General features: G+C 42.0%; 1 protein-coding gene and 1 pseudogene across 1 annotated transcript in view; both read left to right on the forward strand.

Moving 5' to 3' along the window:
• The window catches only part of Plek (pleckstrin), a 35,507-nt gene that overhangs the window by 7,688 nt on the left and 6,346 nt on the right, over positions 1-21,473 (forward strand). The window contains exons 2-7 of the mRNA XM_059275418.1: positions 6,111-6,266; positions 6,589-6,770; positions 9,004-9,095; positions 12,139-12,323; positions 13,919-14,023; positions 17,557-17,640. Of these exons, the coding sequence (XP_059131401.1) occupies positions 6,111-6,266; positions 6,589-6,770; positions 9,004-9,095; positions 12,139-12,323; positions 13,919-14,023; positions 17,557-17,640 (804 nt within the window). The remainder of the gene's footprint in view (positions 1-6,110; positions 6,267-6,588; positions 6,771-9,003; positions 9,096-12,138; positions 12,324-13,918; positions 14,024-17,556; positions 17,641-21,473) is intronic.
• Positions 17,796-20,079, forward strand: LOC131920798 (S-formylglutathione hydrolase-like; annotated as a pseudogene).

Consider the following 21,473-nt stretch of genomic DNA (forward strand, 5'->3'; position numbering starts at 1 on the left):
ACTTGGAACTTAATGACACAGCTCATGTTTCTTTCTTTTTCTTAAAGTTATTTTAATATTTTGTTACATTATTTTTTTCTACTCAATTATATTTCTTAAAATACTTAACTGCAATCCATTTTAATGTAGTTTTCAAATCCCGTTGTCTTTTCTATGGTTAATCACTGTAAGTAGGACATAAGCTTTGAAGTTATTTCACCAATATCAGAGACAGATTTTTGCCCTGGCCATCATTTTGTTTTGAAAGCAGTGACATATTCATTCACTTTGCAGTGTTCAGAAAGTCCTCTGGAAGAGCGGCTAGTGCTTCTGACCACTGATCCATCTCTCCAGCCCTAGAAACCTTTTTTGACTTTCTATTTTCATTATTTTGGTGATTTAAAGCTTATTTACCTAGTTATACATAGCCCAAGACTAATGAATACTCCATGCTCAGGTATTTTTAAATGGATTTTTTTTAAGTCTAGCAAACAGAGAAATGACATATGAGTGGCGTTCATACATATGAGTCATTATACTTTGCTCCTATTCATTTCCTCCACCATCTCCTCCCCCATACCCTCTCACATCCTCCAGTTGGTTCCCTTTGTTGCCAGCTGGTCACTCTTCTGCTTATCTTACCCTCTTTATTTCCCAACTGTGGTGTAATCTCTTCCTCCTTCTCACAGTCTATTTTCTAGTTTCACGATACACACACACACACACACACACACACACACACACACACACACACAGAGAGAGAGAGAGAGAGAGAGAGAGAGAGAGAGAGAGAGAGAGAGAGAGAGAGAGAGAGAGAGAAACAGACACATACAGACATACACACATATATAACTTTAAATCTAGGTACCACATGATGCTTTTTGGCTTTAGCTTACTTCAAGTAACACAATAATTTCCAGCTGTATCCAACTTCTTGCAGATGTTGTAATTTCATTTTTGTTACACCTTTGTAAAACTGTGTATGTGTCTTTATTCATTCAGCTGGTGAAGGACACCTAGGCTGGGTCTTTGGCTTGGCTTTTGTAAACTCTGCAACAGAATTGGCAGTATTTAAGCAGTAGTTTCTAGATGCCATATATCATGTCCAGCAATGTACACGGGTAGCTTTATTTAATCTCCAAACAACCACTAGGATGTAGATATTATTATCTCTATTTTTTCAGATGTAGAAAATGATGCTTAAAAATAAATGTGCTTAAGAAGTATTTCTAGCAAGTGTTGAGTGTGAGACAGACCAGCTCAGGGCCTGCAGTCCCTACAGACATAATATCTCAGAGACATTATATTTACATCTTAAGTTGGCCTAGCAAAATAGGGTTTAGAAATATTCTGTGCACATTTGAAAAGAAGACACCCCTCTTCACCTTAGGGCCTGCACCATCTCTACAGCTTATGGCAAGGGTGGTGTCTTTGACAAATGACATCAAACTTCTGACTCAGAGCTCCTTTGGTTTCACATCCCAACTCTTCACCAATATATTTTACAAATCTTAAAAAAAATCATAGTAGAAAAGATTATCTTACCTAATTTCAGTATGCAGTCCTTGGATTGCTATTAAAGTCCATGCTGTTTATTGGGCCCTATGTAATTCTTTTGAAAATCAATTGTCCATATTATTCTCTATTTAAAAAACTTGAGTGTGTGTTTATATCTATTACTAATTCTAATGAGTTTTAATAGTTCATATTAAGGACATTAACCTTTAATCCAATGATGGTATATTATAAATATGCACTTTCAATTTGTTTTTAGTTTCTATAAGTATTTCAAAAGTGTACAAAAATTCATTTGAAATATGATCACATGTCTCATCCTTTATAACTTCTTTTGGTGTCATGTAATGCACTAAGATACATTATACCAGGTGCTATGAAGATGACCAGTTACTCACTGGGAACTCTAAATATGACTCACAACCTAAAATCTACCTATTGTGAGAGACTTTGTTTTATGCACAAAATGCTTAAAATATTACATGAAATTACCATTTAGCTGTATGCATAAGGTGTATAAGGCACACAAATGAATTCCATGTTTAGGATTGGGTTCCATTATCAAAATATATTATATGTATTCCAAAACTTGAAAACATAAAAAATCTTGAGCAATGGTGGTCCCAGACATCATTTTGGAAGAATTCTATGTATATATGTATGTATATGTATGTATGTATGTATGTATGTATGTGTGTGTGTATGTATGTATGTATGTATGTATGTATGTATGTATCTATCTATCTATCCATCCATCCACATACCTACCTACCTATCATTAAATTGTTCTGAGAAATTGATCCAGATTCTGAAATTACTCAAAGTTACTCAAGAACCAAAATGAAGAAGCATCTGAGGGGAAGAGAAAGAGGTAACAAGGAGTTAAGAGACCAGTATTCTAGTCTCAATTCCTTGTTAACTGGGTTAGTATAGGAGGACAAGCTACTTCTCCCTCAGGTTTATTTTTGGGTGAACAGAAGATTGAGGACAGAAAGGGAACTATATAGGCATCAACAAGAGCAGGTGGTATAGGGGTTGGGGATTTAGCTCAGCGGCAGAGCACTTGCCTAGCAAGCACAAGGCCCTGGGTTCAGTCCCCAGCTCCGGAAAAAAAAAAAGAGTAGGTGCTATAGTAGGCTGTCTGAGTGACAAACTGGTGGCTTGCAGCAATTGCATAAAGGACAGAGAAGCTACCCTAAATCCCACCACCATAATTCACCACACCACTTTTAAGCTTGGAGGGCAACTGAGCTCTTTTTGTTCAAAGGCCTTGCCTCCTCTTTGTCATAATGACCGCGCATTAGCTTTCACATGAACAGCCAGACATTTGTCCTAGAGCACCATGCACGCATTCCAGCTTTCCCACCTCCCTGTCCGGTGAGGATCTTCTTATCCTTTTTAAATGTTAGGCATTTTACTGAATGCACAGTAAAATGTGGTTGGCAGAATCTCTGGTCCCCTAATGAATAATGATGTTGAACATTTTTTTTGGTAGGATTTTGGATGTCTTCTTGAATGATATACCCATTTAATCCTCTTGTCCATTTAAAAATAGGACTGCTTTTACTTATTAGTTTTCAGGACATATGGATTGTAAATTAGAATAATTGAAGTTGTAAACCAGGAAAGAATTTAATCAAAATTATTTCATGTATTACCAAGTCATGTTCATTTTTGGAAAAGGCTAATCATCGTTAGTCTGGTCAGTTTTACTTCTGGGGTGGAAAAAGATAGTGCATGTTAGCAGAAAATATTATTTTAGGACTAGAATAAAGGAAGTGTTCAAACAAGCAAAATGACAGTCCTATAGCATTTATCGTCTTTGCATAAGTATTTTTCCTTTTAACAACTGGACCCCTATGTGCCTTTGTGTCATGATTCACAGCAGGATCTGCTGGGAAGTGGTTGATAACTCTATTTGTGGTAGTTAGAGCAGGTTGTCACTGTGAGTCAAAGGATACAGGCCAAGAACTGATCCCCTTCCTTTCCCAACTGTCTGAGCATAGAGACCAGAAAGGACTTCCTTGGCCTAGCACATGGTTAATTTAAAAATATAGTTTTATTAAACCTTTGACAACTTCATACAATGTGTATTCATTCTATCCAACCCTACGCCTCCCCTTAGCACCTCCCAGACCTGTATTCACATCCTTGCCTGTTCTCTACATCTTCCTGTCCTTTTTTTTTGTTGTTGTTACCCATTAACTCTAATTCATGCTACCCATTTACTCCCAGATGTGGAACCATCCACCAGAGTGTGGTTCATTCACCAGGGTCCACACCTTTAATGAAAGATGACTAGTCCTTCCAGAGAAGTCACAGAGTGTCTATAGCTCCCCAGTCAGGGCTGGAGGCTTGTGAACTCTTCCCACTGTGTGCTAGAATGGTGACTGGCTTGATCTCTTGAGGGTCTTACACAGGCAACCACAGCTGTTGAGTTCATGAGTTCAATGTCCCTGTAATGTATCAGAGGATACTGTTTGCCTCTGGTCTTCCCCGACCTCAGGTTCCTATCATCTTTCCACCCCCTTTCCTATCGTGGTCCCTGAAGCCTTGGGTAGAGGGTGTGATATAGATTTTCCATTTGTGGCTCAGCACCCACTGTCATGTGCTCTCTGCACTTTAACCAGGTCTGTGTTTTTTATTAACCGCCGTCCACTGCACACAAAAAAAGAATCCTCCGATGAGGTCTGAGAGCTTCCCTGATCTACAGGAAGAGAGAGACAAATTTAGAGGCACTTTGGTACTTAGTCTGTTTAGTGGACTAACAAACAGCAGGAGGTTCAATTCTGGAGCCTGCATGTAGCTAAAAGTTTTCCTGGTCCCGCCTGACTTGGACAGGACAAATCTCTCCCACTCATGTCCCCCAAGTAAACACACAGAGGCTTATATTGATTAAAACTGCTCGGCCATTAGCTCAGGCCTACCACTGACTAGCTCTTACTCTTAAACTCAGCTCATTTTTGTTAATCTACCTGTGTTTCATTACATACTGCTCTCTGGACAGCGAACTGGCATCTCCTCACTCAGCCTTCCTCTTCCCAGAATTCTCCTTGTCTGCTTATCCCGCCTACACATCCTGCCTGGCTACTGGCCAATCAGCGTTTTATTAAACCTGTGTACAAAAGCATTATCGCACAGCCCCTGCGCGCTCCCCAACCATGGGTTCTTGGTCAGGTTTACAGTACCAGACATGCCTTTACTCCTACGGAGTGTACCTTAAGCCCAATCAAGCAGTAGCCGGTTGTCAATTGGTTTCCTCTTTCTTCCACGGGTTTAATTCTGGTTATCAGGGTTGTCAGCAAGAGCCTCTATTGGCTGAACTGTCTCACAAACCTTATCGTTGAGAATTTATCTGCCTACCTTGTAGAGAGAAAAAAAATGCGATCATAAATACTTTGTTGAAAAGGTTTTTATTTTTATTTTTGAGACAACGAATCCCCACAAGTTGTCCTCTAACCACTATGCATACACTGTGACACTGCATGTGCACACACACACACACACACACACACACACACACACACACAAATTTAAAAACAAAACAGGAAAGTGTGCTGACAGTTCCTATTCATAGCAGTATGGTGAGAATGTGGTTTTTTAGGTTCAGGGCAGTAGAAGGTGAAGGCTCTGGGTGACAAGGTAGACAGTAAGAAGAACTGGTCATATTTCTCATTAAAATATATTAGATACCAGCATTTGGAAACTTAGAAAATAGTCTTCTTTGTCATCATTTTAATGAATATGAGCTATGTGCTCAATAATATGAATGAATGAAAGGACCTAATGCCAATTTCTGGCAAGGAAAGACAACCACACTATAGCAATTTAACTGAAGATTCTGGCTAGATTTTGTCACCTTGACACAAATCTAGACATATCTGGGGAAAGGGGATCTCAACTGAGGAACTGCCTCCATCAGACTGGCCTGTGGGTAATGCATATAGAAGGGCTCAGTCTGGAAAGGTGGATGGGCAGAAAGGTAGCAGAACATTCCAGGGAAAGCAAGCCGATAGTCAGCATTCCTCCATGGTCTCTGCTTCAATTCCTGCCTCCAGGCTCTTGTCTTGAGCCCCTGTCCTGACTTTTCTCCATGACGGATTGTAAACTATAAGCTGAAACAAAGGGTGGTATGTGGGTCCATCACCAGGTTGCTCTGGGGCAGTGTTTTATCACAGCAGCAGAAAGCTAACCTGCACTGACTCTAAAAGGAGGCATACAGCAAGGTTTTAGGATACAAAGGACAGTCAGTGAGAAGGGTGTGTGTGTGTGACATTCAGATCAAGGCCGCAAAGTGCAGCTTGGAAAGCCTTTACCTGCTAGGCTGATAAACTAAGCCTTAAGGATGGAGAGGGGGGAGAGGTCTAAGAGAGACCAAGTTTGAAAAGGGCATTCAGAGACTATGACCAATCAAGCAAACAGCAACAGGTAAGACATATAATGGTGTCCCAAGAAGTCATCACTTTGGGAGGATTTACGTTGAATCAACAGAGATTGTCACAAAACACTTTAAAAGTCAACTCCAAGAAAGTATGAATCTGTTCTGTTAATCGAAAAACACAGGTCACAAGTTGTCCTGTCTACTCCAGCTTCTCATCTCTGTCTTGCCGTTACAGGGAAGCATGTTTAGCACCTGGAAACCCATGTGGGTTGTACTGCTGGAAGACGGAATTGAGTTTTATAAGAAGAAAAGCGACAACAGCCCCAAGGGAATGATCCCCCTGAAAGGAAGTACTCTCACCAGCCCCTGTCAGGACTTTGGCAAAAGGATGGTGAGTTGACATCACTAGTCACAATGACCATCATGTCACCTGCTGACCTTGAATGCCCTTTCCAAATTCTACCTCTCCTAGCTCTTTCCTCCTCCCTCCATCCTCAAGGCTCAGTTTATGGGCCTAGCTGTGCCACCTGCTGACTTCAAAGTCTATCTGCATTTTAGCAGTGCATTCTGAACAAGTGTCCCCTCTTGTCAACATCCATATTTTACCCCGGCATTGGACTCTCTGTTTGTTGGAACAAGTTCTTATCAACTGCTATGTTCCACGGGGGGCCTTGAAAGGGGCCATTTCTAATGGGCTATCTTTTGATTTTCAGTTTGTATTGAAGATCACTACAACCAAACAGCAGGACCACTTCTTCCAGGCAGCCTTCCTGGAGGAGAGAGATGCTTGGGTTCGGGACATCAAGAAAGCCATTAAATGCATCGAAGGAGGCCAGAAGTTTGCAAGAAAATCCACAAGGAGGTCCATTCGTCTGCCAGAAACTGTTGACTTGGGGTAATTTTCTGAGTTTTGCTTCCCTCCACCCTTTGATTTTCCTTTCCTCTTTGATCTGACAAATACTGTTTCAAAGCTTGCTTTGGGCATCTTTGACGACAGCATCTCCAGTGCCTCGAAGCTGAGGAGAAAGGCTTGTGGTGTATGGAGAGGAGAGAAGAGAGATAGAGGTGAGAAAGAAGAGAGGGGAGAGAAGACAAAAATGTGAGAGAAAGAATGGAGGAGAGATAAGAGAGGAGAGGAAAGAGGAGAGAGAATGACATAGAGGAAGAGGAGAGGATGAAGAAAAGTGAGAGGGCAATAGAGCGATGGTTTTATCTATGAAGTAGCCATCTAAAGTTGGTCCTGAAAGAGCATTTCAGGATTTGTAGGTAGAAAGGAAAAAGCAGGGACCATGCATCCAAGCAGACCAAGGTTCAAGTTCAGATTCATGCTTTGCTCCTAGTCAGGAAGGGCCAGCCAGGGTGCACACTCATCCTGGATGGAAGCCATTGGTGTGGTGACTTGATGAATGGCCTCTAAGGTGCACTATTGATGACTTGGAATGCAGGTGGCATTTGTAATATAAAGGTGGCCAGGGAACAGCAGGTAATCCCAGACCCGGATAGGGGCTGGGAATGGGGTTGTTTCTAGTGTTCTTTACCTCTGCTCCAATTCTAAGGGTTTTTCTCCAAAACTGTCATTCTTTTTGGTAAGTTTGCCTTTTGTGTTAAGCAAAAGACTCATTGGAAGGAATACCTTGTTGGCTGCTTAATATGTCTGACAAGAATTCAGTTGACATGGGGGAGGTTGAGAGCAGTCTCTGAGAGGGGGTGAGAGACATACTTTCTGTACAACTAATGTAGGGAATGGAATCGTCAACTAGAACTTCTCTCACTTGGGTAAGACCCCAAGAGAAGAAATCTGGTCTAGCCATAGCTGCTGGCTTCAGACATCATGTGACCACATTCCTGACTGGAGATGTCAGAACTGAGTGGGAATGATGCTCAAACTACAAAGAAGCACAGAGACAGAACTATTCTGACGAGGCTATTTTTAGTTTATTATTCCAGGGCCCAAAGTAAGAGCTCACTATTTTACCTTATCATTTTCAGAAAAAAAGATAAGCTTAGAAACAAAAATCACTTTCTTGAAGGCAATTATCTGTAGCAACTGGCCTCCTGAAAACTTTGTGAGAATTGGGAGACTGTGTTATCTTTGCACTGCTTTAACAAATATCTAGAATAATCGAGTTGAAAAAGGGGATCTATTGTGGCTCTGAGTGCTTAGTTTGACCTATTACTTTTAGTCCCACAGTGGTGTTTGGGGGCAGCACATCATAGCAGACATGTATAATATAGCATATCTGTTCACTTTGTGGTTGGCATATGAAAGAAGGAACTTGTATTCCCAAATCTCCTTCAAGGGCATGTCCACAATGACTTGAAAAACTCTCTCACTCACTTGCTTGTGAGTGTGTGTGTGTGTGTGTGTGTGTGTGTATGTACACGCATGCACCCATATGTGGGTCCATCCACAAATGCATATAGGTGCATATGGAGACTGGAGGCTGACTTCAGATCTCTTCCTCATTTCTCTCCACCTCACTTTTTGAGATAAGGTCTCTCACTGAACCTGCAGCCCACTGACTTGGTGAGATTAGCTGGCCAGCCTGCTGCAGGATCCTCCTGTCTCCACCCCCATAGTGATGGGATTGTAAGGGACTGTGCCTTGCCTTTCCTGTGGGTGCTGGGGAATCCGAACTCAGGTTCTCATGCTTCCCTGGCAAGCAATTTACTAAAAAAGCCACCCCCTTCTTGGCTACATTTCTTGAAACTTCAACCACCTCTGAACAATACCAAGTTGGGGCACAAGCCTTTAAGGCATGGACATTTGCAGGACATGACAGATCCACATGATTGCAGGGACTTTAAAGATCTTTGTTCTTGCAAAACTGGCCCTGGGAACTCTTGACCTTTGACACATAACAAGGCAACTCTCCATCTTAGGCACCAGGATTAAATCAACAAAGAGATTAATGAATTTAAGAGATATTAAATGCATCTGCTAAATGTTTTACAGGCTATGTGATTGTGTAAGTTAGAACACCATCTTTTAACTCCTGCTGGTCTGGCAGAGAGATTAGGCTCAGGGCTACTCCAAGGGGTGGGGAAGCGTAGCTCCTGGAGGTCTTTCTAAGGTGGATCGCCATTCTAAGTGCTTCTTGCCCACCTCTGCTTTTATCCCTGTGCAGGGCTTTGTATCTGTCCATGAAAGACACTGAAAAGGGAATAAAGGAGCTGAATCTGGAGAAGGACAAGAAGGTTTTTAATCACTGCTTCACAGGTAAAATGACTTGCACTCCCAGAGTGGGCAACCGAGGAGGGAATGGGGTGTTCTCCCACAGCTATCTGTGTGTAGTGGGGTGTGGCGCATAGTAGGTGCACAGGATTGCAAAATGTAGACCGGTGAACAAGAGATCAGAATTCTTCCTGTGTAGAAACAGAAACCAGGGTAGAAAAAGCCTTTGTTTTTGTTCAAGATAAGACTTCAGAAGTCACAGCTATGGCAATCAAGTGTCCCTTTTCTCCAATATTTGGCATTATGTTAAAAAAAAGGATTAGGAATAGGAACAGTTTAACATACTGTAACCACACTATGGTAAATAAGAATTAAGATATGTAGTAGAGGGCTGGAGAGATGGCTCAGAGGTTAAGAGTATTGACTGCTCTTCCAGAGGTCCTGAGTTCAATTCCCAGCAACCACATGATGGCTCACAACCATCTATAATGAGATCTGATGCCCTCTTCTGGTGTGCAGACAGAACAGTGTATACAAAACAAATAAATCAATTTAAAAAAAAGATATGTAGTAGAAAATTTAAATAATAATGTTGGGGGTGTCAGACACTGTACCCAGTAGGTTAGTAAGAGTCATTTGTTTGAGCAGTGTGCTACAGAGGTGAAAGCACATTCACTAGAAACATGCTGCCTGGTTTTCAAACTCTGCATCTGCAACTTACTAGCCACAAAACCTCCAGCCAAATAACTGCCTCTGTGCTTTACCGTCTACATGATGGGAAATCACAGTGCACCTACCTCCCAGGCTTGGTGTTTTGTAGTGGAATAGTCCCTGACACATACCAAGCACGTGAAGTGCTAAGCTTTCAAATAGTTATTCTGATTAAAGAAGTTATAGCTATGTAACAGGGCCATGAATTCAGGAAAGAGAAAGAACTAAGAGCTGCTGAGGTGATTGGGAGGCGGTGCCTCAGTTGGACCTCGAAGTAGAGGTGGTTTGTGGGGAAGATTTCTGATGATGAGTTGTAGGTAGAAATGTGCAGCATGTGCATCTGGAAAATTAGTGACCACTTGGAAGAGCTGATGCTCTTATAGCCAGCAAATGGGATGTTAGCTTGGGAGTCAGACACTCAGCATGTTTGCAAGATATGCCGTAGGGATACAACTTGGAGGAATTATAACAGTGTAAGCATCTGAGAAGATGTTAGGTCCACAGAAAATACATGAAAATGGCTTAGGTCAGAGTTAGGAAGGGGAAGAGGAAAGGACGTGATTTGCACTGTGGGGCAGTATCTCCCAAGAGTGTGCCTCAGAGAACGAAGGCAGTAGCCTTTAGCATCAAGTCAACACCAAGCTTCGCCATCAAGCTACTTAGGGAGATGATAAAAGCAAGGCAGGACCCTAAGGATATGGGGCTGGGGTTGCTATGAGACAGCCCCAGGCCAAAGGAATAAGGGGTTCCTACGGAGACTCAGCCACCAGATCTAGCCCAGACTTACTTTCTGTTGAATACATCCCTGAGTCCCAGAGCATTCACTAACCATCAAGTCCTTCCCATGCACTGTCATAATGGATTCCAAAACTCTCCATGAGTGGAGCCTTCATGAGAGTCTGGTGGTGTCAGCTGAGAGGCAGAAAGTAGGAAGCACTCAGTGCAATGGAGTACCTTGACTATCACATGACGGAGAAACCCGATTGAAGTCTTTCAGACTTCAGCACACCTAGTCAAAAAGCACAGACTCAAGTGTGAGAACACACCAACGAAGGTCCAGGAACTGGACGTGTAACTGCAGCCCAAGGCTACTGAAGCTTCTTGGGTTTTACGTTTCTTGCTTTTCAAATGGGGTAAGTAACTGCTACCTCTTTTGTAGGGTTGTGAGGATTGAAAGCTGAAATGCTTGTCTTCACAGAGAAAGAAAAGTGGGTAAAAAAACTTTGTGTGTGAAACTCAAGGAGGGGCCATTCTCTGAAAGGGGTCATGACTCTTTCAGATGTCCCATACCCAATGTTCCAGCTCCAGTGACCCAGGACCAGCAGGCTGCTATGTTGGTTGTCACTGGTGGACTTATAAAGAACACACTTTATGAGTACAAATCTTCATTTTTAGCTTGCTGATAATCCAACTGATAGGTTCTTTTCATTTCATTCCCTGTGTTATTTTCTCTTGAGATAAAAGTTAAACAAAATGACTATTCAAGTTCCCTGACAGACTCTTTAAAATGCATGACAATACACACAAATATTGTAATCAAATTTTAATTTAGGACACACACCTTGTTATGTTATTTGATAATTAAAGTTTGCAGTATCTCTTCATTGACAGATTTCTTTCTTTCTTTCTTTTTCTTGGTTTTTCTGTGCAACAGCCCTAGCTGTTCTGGAACTCTCTTTGTAGACCAGGCTGGCCTCAAATTCAGAGATCTGCCTGCCTCTGCCTCCCGAGTCCTGGGATAAAAGGTGTGTGTCATTATGTCTGGGTTTGATAGATTTCCTAATGTGCCACCAGCCTTTCCTCACTGCCCCTCATCTTCCTCCTCCTGTGGAGTCCTCTTACTTTGTCACCAGCACCAGCTCTGTTCTCATGGGCTGTGATGTGCTTGTAAGTTTGTCCATACTGCTGCATCCTTGCCTGTGCTGGACCCTCAGCTCCTATCTCAAATGCTTGCAGACACCTCCTATTTTAGGTCTCAGCCCAGTTACTTTCTCTATAAATCCTTTTCTGATTTGATCCAGTCATCCATTGTACCACAGTACTGACTTAGAGCAGAATTCTATAACTTTAACGCTTACGTTTTCGCTAGGGAACCTGCCCACTGCCCAGCTAGTGTGTTGTACAAGCTCAATAAATGTGTAAGTTAATAAAAATGATTTGTTTATGTATTTCTTACTAACTTTCATGTGTGCTCTAACTTTTGCATGATTCCTGTTGTTTCCAAGTGTCCATCTTACTAATCTTCCTTCTCCTTCTTGGAGTAGCAGGGAAGCTGAGACAAGATGGACCCTGGTGAGCACTGGAGCCAGTGTGTGGTTGGCAGTCAGTGACTTGTGACTTGGGAAAGATTTAACTTTCCATTGATGTTCTCATTCAGGTAACGGTGTCATTGACTGGCTGGTTTCTAACAAGCTGGTTCGGAATCGCCAGGAAGGCCTCATGATCGCTGCATCACTGCTCAGCGAAGGGTACCTGCAGCCTGCTGGGGATCTGTCTAAGAATGCGGCCGATGGAATAGCTGAAAACCCTTTCTTGGACAACCCCGATGCTTTCTACTTCTTTGTAAGTAGGAATAGCAGCTACCCACTTGTTTTTCCCGACACAGGACCAGGGTAGATTTTCTGTGGATATCAGTTTGTAGCCACACATGCAAACAGAGTGTCTGGTCCTACGGAGAACTGAGGGGTAAGAAGGCTAGAGAAGAAGCCAACCAGAGACAAAAAGTAACAAGCTGCTGAGATGGCTCAGAAGATACAGGTGCTTGCTGCCAAGCCTGATGACCTGAGTTCAATCCCCAGAACTTACATGGAAAAAGGACACTGCAGCTTCCTGCAAGTTGTCCTTTGACCTCCATACCCACTCGATGGCATGCGCATGCGCATACATATTGAAACTCGCACAAATATTTTAAAGACAAATAGTACAAGCTATGAAAACACAGGCCCCTACAGCTTCTATTACGCCAGCATTTTCTAGACTTCACAGCTCCCCCCTCAAATGCTGCCTTCTCCAAGTGAACAGTTTAGAGGAAGCGATTGTTTACTTGAATAGTTTTCTCTAACTCACTTTTGAAATCTTACTACCTTAATTCTTCCTCTAAGCAATCAATTCATCTATAAAAGTGTATTGTGTGTCTCTGCATGGCACATGTTGTCCTAGGCAAAGGGAACACAGCAGTGGAAAGGCAAAGACACGAGTCCTGGTATGATGTCCTTTTCAGAGGGCTGCCTATGAAATCACAGATGTGGTGAGCTGCCTGTCTGTGCTCAGCTGTACAATCAAATGCACACCATTCTTCTGTGTACACTTCCTCCCATAACCTTGCATGCTTCTTGTGTTATGCCTACCGAGACTGCTCAACTCCATGTTACGTAACATGAGCCTAGCTTGTGATCACATGATAATTTCAGCAACTGTGGTTTTCTAGGGGGATTTTGACAGTTTTGTTTCTATTTTGGATCAGAATGTAGAAGTTGGGAAAGCTACATAAAGAACCATCCTTCTTATACAAATGAGGTGGACATCCCAGATAGTGTTTCATTTCACTTTTGGGGGAGTTCCACTGCCAGTACTTTTTCATGCTTCAGACCCTTGCTCTATCTTTTTATAGCCATTTAAATTAAGGGTGCTAAATTAACTCCCCATAGCAGCTCCTCCTCTGTGTGGTTTGTCACTCTCTTACAGCTCAGAAAGTCTCTAATTATCCTGACCTCAGGGGCCGAGGTGATGCATAAACTCTTGGTTCTCTCCAGGCTAGAGCTGGAGCTGAGTGACAAGTCATGGTGGAGAGAGTTGCATCAGGGTGTTGTCACTATGATTTCAAACATGTGGCTGTGAAGTCCCATGAGAAGGAGGACTTTGAAGAGAGAAATGTGCCTGGTAAAAGAAAAATGAGATAGACTTAGGATATGGCTTGGCGAATCATGGAAAATGAAAGGATATTGACCAGATCACACCTGAATGGAAACACAAAAAGGGCAGGATCCAGGGGCAGGAAAATGGGGGAGGCTTAGACAGCAAGCCTAGAGTCACCTGGAAGCTTCCTGCCGTGGTTCACACAGCAGCATGGAGGAAGCATGGCTGGCAAGAGCGGGTGTGGACGTAGGTGTAGCAATATGTTTGAGACCTACAAGAACCTGCTGTGCGTTTCTCAACAGCCAGACAGTGGATTCTTCTGTGAAGAGAATTCCAGTGATGACGATGTGATTCTGAGAGAAGAATTCAGAGGGGTCATCATCAAGCAGGGATGTTTACTGAAGCAGGTGAGTGACTACCACTAGTTTCCTCTGCCCCTTTTCAAGCCATCTCATTTTTTTTTCTCAATTACCAATGTGAGCAGAGGATGGTGGTGCATATCCCAGCACTCATAAAGCTTAACCATAGGGATTGCTGTGAGCTCAAGGCCTGGCCAGACTAAATAGTGATACTTTATCTCAAAAAGACAAAGGAAACAAATGAAAAAGAAAAAGACTGACATTATTAAATAGAATTTAGTTTACTTGACCAACAATCAACCAGAAAATGAAACTGAGAACATGTAAGACAAAATGCTAAGTAGAGGATGAACATGATGTTGGGTTAGGACTGGGGCAGCCAGGGCAGAAAATTCCCTTGTAAATAGTGAAATTCTTCTTTTGCCAATGTCCTAATGATGAAAAGTATTTTAAGAAAATATTGCCCTTTCTTTAATAGGAAGAAGTAAGTTGGCCAAGAGATGCCATTCAAAAGATAAAGCTATTTCATGATAAAGTACTCCAAAGTGATCAGAAAATAGGACGAGGCCACACTATATGGTAACCTTTAAGAGCAAGGAGGTGCCATTCCAGACTGTGTTAAAGCCTGGTGAGATGGAAAACTATGGCCTGAGGCCAGCTTTGTAGGAATAGCGGGCTAAGGTCAGGTCCTGTTTGAGTGCATGGGCACAGTACAGGTGTGTGTGGGGGATTATGTGCAATTTCAGGTGTCCACGATCAGTCTTGGAGGCAAGGGCTGGGGTAAACTGAAGCTCTGCATAGTTCTAGGAGTCAAGGCATGTGATGGTAAGAGTTAAGAGAGCACAGGGTCTCTTAGGAAGAAGTTGCACTGCAGGGCTGGCTTGACTCCTCCCACCACCAGACACAGGGTAACAGAAGCCTCCTTACCCATCTCAGCTCCCGATATGGGATGGCTTTGGGTATATACCATGGTAGCTGTGACTGTTTTATTTCACTTGTGCCCACAAAGATTTCTGACTTCCCTTTCATCCAGACCACTCATTGTCTAAGACCACCTGCTATATTTGTTATTTCCTTTAAAAATGTGACATTCTGTAAAGCAGACTCATGTACAGAACAAGGAAAAGAACTGGAGGGAGGGAGGGGAATTCAAGTGGCAGCAAAGTTTGGCTCTGCTCCAGAGAGCAGAGATGGCATTGGAATGTGTGAGAAAGTCCGCAATGTCATAACCACTTCAGCCACGGATGCCATTGAACTGGTTGTGTTTGTTCCGAACTCCACGTGGGGAGCCACTGGCTGTGAAGTCTTTTCCCCCTTCATAGTTGTCTTTATCCTAGCAGAAGCAGCCGCCAGAGGCTCTCCATCATCAGCCATGCCCATTTTCTCATGGGCTGGCAATGGGGTCTATTTGATCAAACTGGTTAGTGCAGCCTCCTGCTGCAGCCACAGGGATCAGAATTTTAAAAAAGGAGTGGGAAATGATGATCTTGGTAAGAGGAAGGAGTTTGAAAATATTTAGTGCACCTACAAGTTCAAAGTTCTTAAGAGATTAATCTTACCTCCTGGCTGGGGTCACCAAGTTTGGTGTGTGTGTGTGTGTGTGTGTGTGTGTGTGTGTGTGTGTGTGTGTATGCACGTGCACATGCACGCGAGCACATGAGTGGGCATGAGCATGTCTGGACTGGGTGTTTTCAAGTTCCTTGCACCTTATTCAAAGAATTTAAAAAGTGCACACAAATGGAAAGGCAATGGCTTTATTTGAAGAGACAGTGCAGGGGATGCTACAAGGAAGTAACAAGCTAGGTGGACTACAGCCTAGGGACACTGGTTATTGTTTACAGCCTCTTTTCATGGAGTCCAGAGGAGGATGTGTTAGTTTTCCACTTTTATCTCAAGAGAATATTCATAGTTGACAAACAGAACAAGCACAAGGATGGATGAATGGGTTATATTCAGTCTAATCCTTTTTGTATAATTTTTCTATTATAACAATGAACAAAATACCTTGATGTTTAATCCTTGGCCACATATACAGTCTGTTGGGGGAAGGACAATATATGCTTTTAATATGCTTTTCTTGTTTGTACAGAATTCAACACACTTTTTTTTGCTCTGTCATAAACAGTATGCACTTGTCAAATGAACAAAGTCAACTATAATGGATAACTGATAAAGCAGATAATTCAGATAATGGTTGTTAGAAAACCCAGGCATGCATACATTCTTGAAATCCTTCAGTAAATAATCCTTAAAGAAAGGTGATCAGACACTTACAATAAATTTTTCAATAAACCACGTTGTGATGTTGGAGAAGGCTTTGAGAGAACATGGAAGCTGCTCAAAGTTGGCTGACCCATCAGCTCAGGATAACTTGGTGGTCACTTAATAATTGCACAAGACAGCATGGCTTTCACGTTTTCCAATAAAGAAGAAATTGTATGAGGCAACTTATGTGCTCAGATCTCATGGGCAGTGTTATTAAGGCAAAGAAAACACCCATATTTGTAGAAGCCGAAGGATCTCAGATGTCATTTTGAGGTGGGGAGATGGCTCACCACTTAAGAAAACTCACTGCTCTTGCAGAGAGCTCGGGTTCAGCTCCTAACACTCACACGGAGGCAAACAGACATCTCCAACTCCAGTTCTAGGATACCCAATGTCTTATGACACCTGGAGTCACCAAGCACACACATGGTGCACCTACATACATACATACATACAAGTAGGAATGAGAACCTGTGTTCTATTACCAGAACCCATGTAAAAAAATTGGCATGGTACACACCTGCAATCCCCATACTAGATAGACAAAGACAGGCAAATCATTGGGGCTTATTTTTGGCCTTCTATCCCACTTTTCACTGACAAGCTCCAGATCCTAATGAGAGCCACTGTATCAGAAAACAAGTTGGACAGCTAATGAGGAATGACATTTGAGGTTGACTGCTGACCTTCACATCCACATACATACATACACACACATGCACCTGCATGGGCATACATGCATGTTCATGCATGTGCATACACATACACATATGTGCGTGCACACACACAGGCAAAGACATATATCTATATCTATATAGATATAGATATAGATGTAGATAGATAAAGAGAGACAGACAGAGACAGATAGACAGCAAGCAGACGTCTTTATTATGCTTTGTTTGATAGCTCATGTCTACAATGACATATCTCTCATTTAATTCTTTTGAAATCCATTATTTATATCTAGGGTTTTATTTGGATTTTGTCATAGTCTATTTCCATATAGATCATAAACTCCTCAAAAAACAGGACTGAGTCTTGAACCACGTCATATGCCCAGCACCGTCAAATGTGTAACACAGGCTGTACCACTGCACACAGTTCTGAGGTCAGAAGAGAGCACAGAAGTAATTTAATTTATCCATGTGATTCAACAGCAAGTGTTTCATTAATTGGCCTTGGTGCTCTCTCCTTGAGAAAGACACGGGCCAGGACCTAGTAATTCACCATGGCATTTTTTTGTCCTGTATCTCAGCAGACTTCCTACTTGGGCACCGCGTGCACCGAGTGATGCTTACGATTCATCCTCGATACAGGGTCACAGGAGGAAGAACTGGAAAGTGAGGAAGTTCGTCCTGAGAGAAGACCCGGCCTACCTGCATTACTATGACCCTGCTGGGGTGAGGTCATATGGTTGATAAGTCCATTCCAACAGAAGCTTTGCAGTGGTGATGAGCTGGGGCCACGCCCCCTCTGTTTGGATGCCTTTCATTTTCACTCTCATCCTTCTTACCTTCCTGCTCTCTGTTAAACTGTTCTGCCACCTCCCACCACAATGTCTGAGTTCTTGTTCCTCTTAGACCAGCAAAAACTCAGCAGGGGGAGAAAGTATCAGGGTATTGTATGTATTTGGTTAACTCAGTGTAGCTTTTTTTGTCCCATTTGAGATATATGTTATTACCTTAATTTCTCTCAGCACTCACATTATGGGTTTCACTGTGAAATTTTCACACCTGTATCTGCGTCCTTTCTTGACTTTCTTCTGCCCCACTGCCCTCTCTTCTCCCTTTTTTCACACCCATGCAATCCTTCCTTCCTTTGCATGGTCCTCTGCTTCCATGGCGTGTCCCGTCCATCACACCCCTTCCCTTCCTTCCCTTGTACCTCTTCCCTCTCACTTGCAGCCCCCATTCTGCTTTCTAACTTCATTGGAGAGAACATGAGGACTATTTGTCTTTCTGAGTCCGGATAATCTTGCTTTAACAAAATGGTCTATAGTTCCATCCATTTTCCTACAAATGTCAATATTTTGTTATTTTTTATGGCTGTATATGTGACACATTTTAATTACCCATCCATCTAATCCAACTTCTAGGTTGAAGTAGAGTGTGTTTTCTGGTTTTAGTCTGTTGAGACCCTCTACATTGGTTTAAGCAGCGGCTGCCTCAGTTTACAGCCCCACTAAGAGTGTCTAAGTTCATTTTCTTCCCTATCCTTGCCAATAGTTACTATTTTTTTTTAATGACAGCCATTCTGACTGGGGTGAAATAGAATCTCAATATGACTTTGATTTGCCTTTCTCTGATGGTCAAGGACACTGAACACTTTTTCAACTACTTGCTGACTGCTTGTATTTCTTCTTTTGAGAACTGTCTACTCATTTCACTAGCCTAATTTTTAAGTTGATGATTTATTTTTCTTGGTATTTTATTTAAGAGTTCTTCATCTGTTTCAGATATTGATATGTTTGGTGTAGAGCTGGCAAAGAGTTTCTTCCGTTCTGCAGGCTGTCTCTCCACTCTGCTGATTGTAGTCCTCTGATGTGGAGAAGGTTTTCAATTTCCTGCATTCCGTTTGTCAGTTCTTGTTATTTTCTGTGCTGTTGGAATCCTTTCCCGGAGTCGTATTCCTAAGCAACATCTTGAAATGGTTCACCTATGCTGTTTCAGATTTTAAGTTAAGATCTTTTATCCATTCTGAGTTGATTTTGTGCAGAGTAAGAGCTTTGAATTTAGTTTCAGTTTTTTTTTTTTGAGCACTGTTTGTTGAAAATGCCATCTTTTTTCAAATGTGTGCTTTTGGCACCTTTGTTTAAAAGTGTTTAAAAGATTCTCTGGCTACAGCATTTCTTGGTTCTCTGTGTATCCATTATTTGAGCTAATCCCATCTTGGTCATTATGGCTCAAGTCCAATTAGAGAACTTGATGCCTACACCATTGTTGATTCTGTCTAGAATTGTTTAGGATTTTCAGTCTTTTTGTATTTCCATGTGAATTTTAGGGTTTCCCCCTAATTTTCTGAAGAATGTTGTTGGGACCCTTACCTTCTGGTGTGTCTGGTCTCCCTGCTATTGCTGCCTGAGGTAAGACTGGATCATCTGTGTGTTGGTACACAGAAAAAAGGAAATATTAATTGAACAGGAGGAGGATGGCACTGGAGACAGATTTCCAGGATCAAGCACTCTGGAGGACCAAAGAAAGCTTTTGATCAAGACAGTGTCGAGCTGTCTACCTACCACCAAAGGCAAGAGTGGAAAGAGTCTTCACTGTATTGGCTGTCTGGTCTAACCTGTACAAGATGGACGTTCCTCTCAGAGTCTAGATATCACCAATGCCATGTTGCTATTGCTCCAGATTCCAGCCAGGAATTCCAGATTCCAGGTTGGAATTTCAAAGGAGAAGATGTTAGCTGAAACTGTGGCACTAAAGCTGGGCTTCACATGAATGCCTCTTGAAGGTCCTGGAAAACTAATTACAGAATGTACTCTTAAATAACAGAGGATCTGTCCCCAACTTATGCCAGTTTTCCAGTGAACCCCAAAGGACATCAAGTTTTCTATTTTTGGTCATTCCAGGGAAAGTCACAGAGCTCTGATTTGTGCTTTGAAAAATCCTGGAAAATACAAATCTGTGTCAGCGTTTGCTCAAATTTACCATCCAGTATTCTGCTCTTGGGGCAAACAAGCCTTTAAAGGACAGTTGGGAACAGACCAGAGTAATGGAAGGGTAATGAGGCAACCTGTCTGGTAAAACCCTATTCAGGTTCCCTGACGGACATGTTCAAGAGCACTTGATGGGCTGTGAGAAGACGCATCTTCTCTGTCTGTGGATCAAATGCTCTGCATGTGAGCTAAGTTTAAGTCTGGATTTCCTCCTAGTTTGTATGACATCTCTACAGACAAGGGAGGAGCACTGAAGTCACTCACCGTGATTAACCTTTACTCACCATTCATGTTTGCTTTACAAAATTGGGAGACCCACGATTGGAAACATATTTATAATTATTATATATTCTTGATGAATTTTCTCTTAATAATATGTTATTTCTTCTAACTAAATTTGGCTTGAATTCTTTGTCAGATCCCATAGTAACTACAACAGCTTATTCTGGGCTGCCATTCGCTTGACTGATTGAATCAATCCTTTGAGTTTGAGCCTGTCAGTGCCTTTGCTAGTGATGTGTGTTTCTTGGGACAATAGAGAGGTGAATCTTGTTTGTTAATAGAGCCAGACAGTCTGTCTCTAAAGGTGAGTTGAGGCCACTTACAATTAAATTTATTCTTGAGAGGTGTTTACCCACTCCTGTAACTTTTTTTCTTGTTGGTCACAACATTATTGGTTATTTTCTTTCATCCTTAGTAATTAGGGGCTTGCTGGCTGACTGTGTTGGACATGATGAATCCTTTCCAGAATTTTCTTTCTCTATTCATCGCATGGTGTTTATTTTTTCCTGTGCTCTCAATGTCTTTCTTCCTCTGTACCAGGCTTTTTCTTTTAGGCCACTAATCAGCTCCCAAATCATGACACAAAGACTTCTTATTAGGTATGAATGCTCAGCCTCCTCTTACGCTTGTTTCTTGGTAGCTTTTATAACTTAACCTGTTTCTCTTCATCTATGTATGTCTCAGACTTTATACCTTTTCTTTCTGTGTGTCCTACTTTTCCTGCTTCTTCCTGTCTGTTTGTTAGCTGCCTAGCTGGTTAATCCAGGAAGTCTCCATCTCTTTCTCCCTTGTTCTCTCCTTTCTTCTTCTCTTCTCGAGCCTAGATTTTTCCTCCTACTTATTCTCTCTGCCCACAAGCCTGGCCTAATTTTATCTCATTTATACCCTCTCACGAATGTATTGGCAGGATTCATGTATGAAAATGGCTATACTACCAAAAGTAAACTACGGACTCTATGAAGGTCCTATCAAAACACTGATGTAATTCTTCATAGAGCTAGAAAAAGTAATCCAAGAATTCATATGGAATCACGAAAGACCACAAATAGCCAAAGTAGTCCTAGGGAGAAAGAACATGCCTGGAGGTATCATCACACCTCCTCTCAAATTATACAACAGAGCTGTAATGAGAACAACAGCCAGATATGGGCATAAAATAGACATTTAGACCAATGGAATGCAAGAGAGGACTCAGAAATAAACCAATAAAGCTACAGCCACCTGAATTTTGACAAAGGAACAAGAAATATGCCATAGAAAAGAGATAGGTTATTCAACAAATGGTGCTGG

Source organism: Peromyscus eremicus, chromosome 10, assembly GCF_949786415.1.
Source record: "Peromyscus eremicus chromosome 10, PerEre_H2_v1, whole genome shotgun sequence".
NCBI classification, from domain to species: Eukaryota; Metazoa; Chordata; class Mammalia; order Rodentia; family Cricetidae; genus Peromyscus; species Peromyscus eremicus.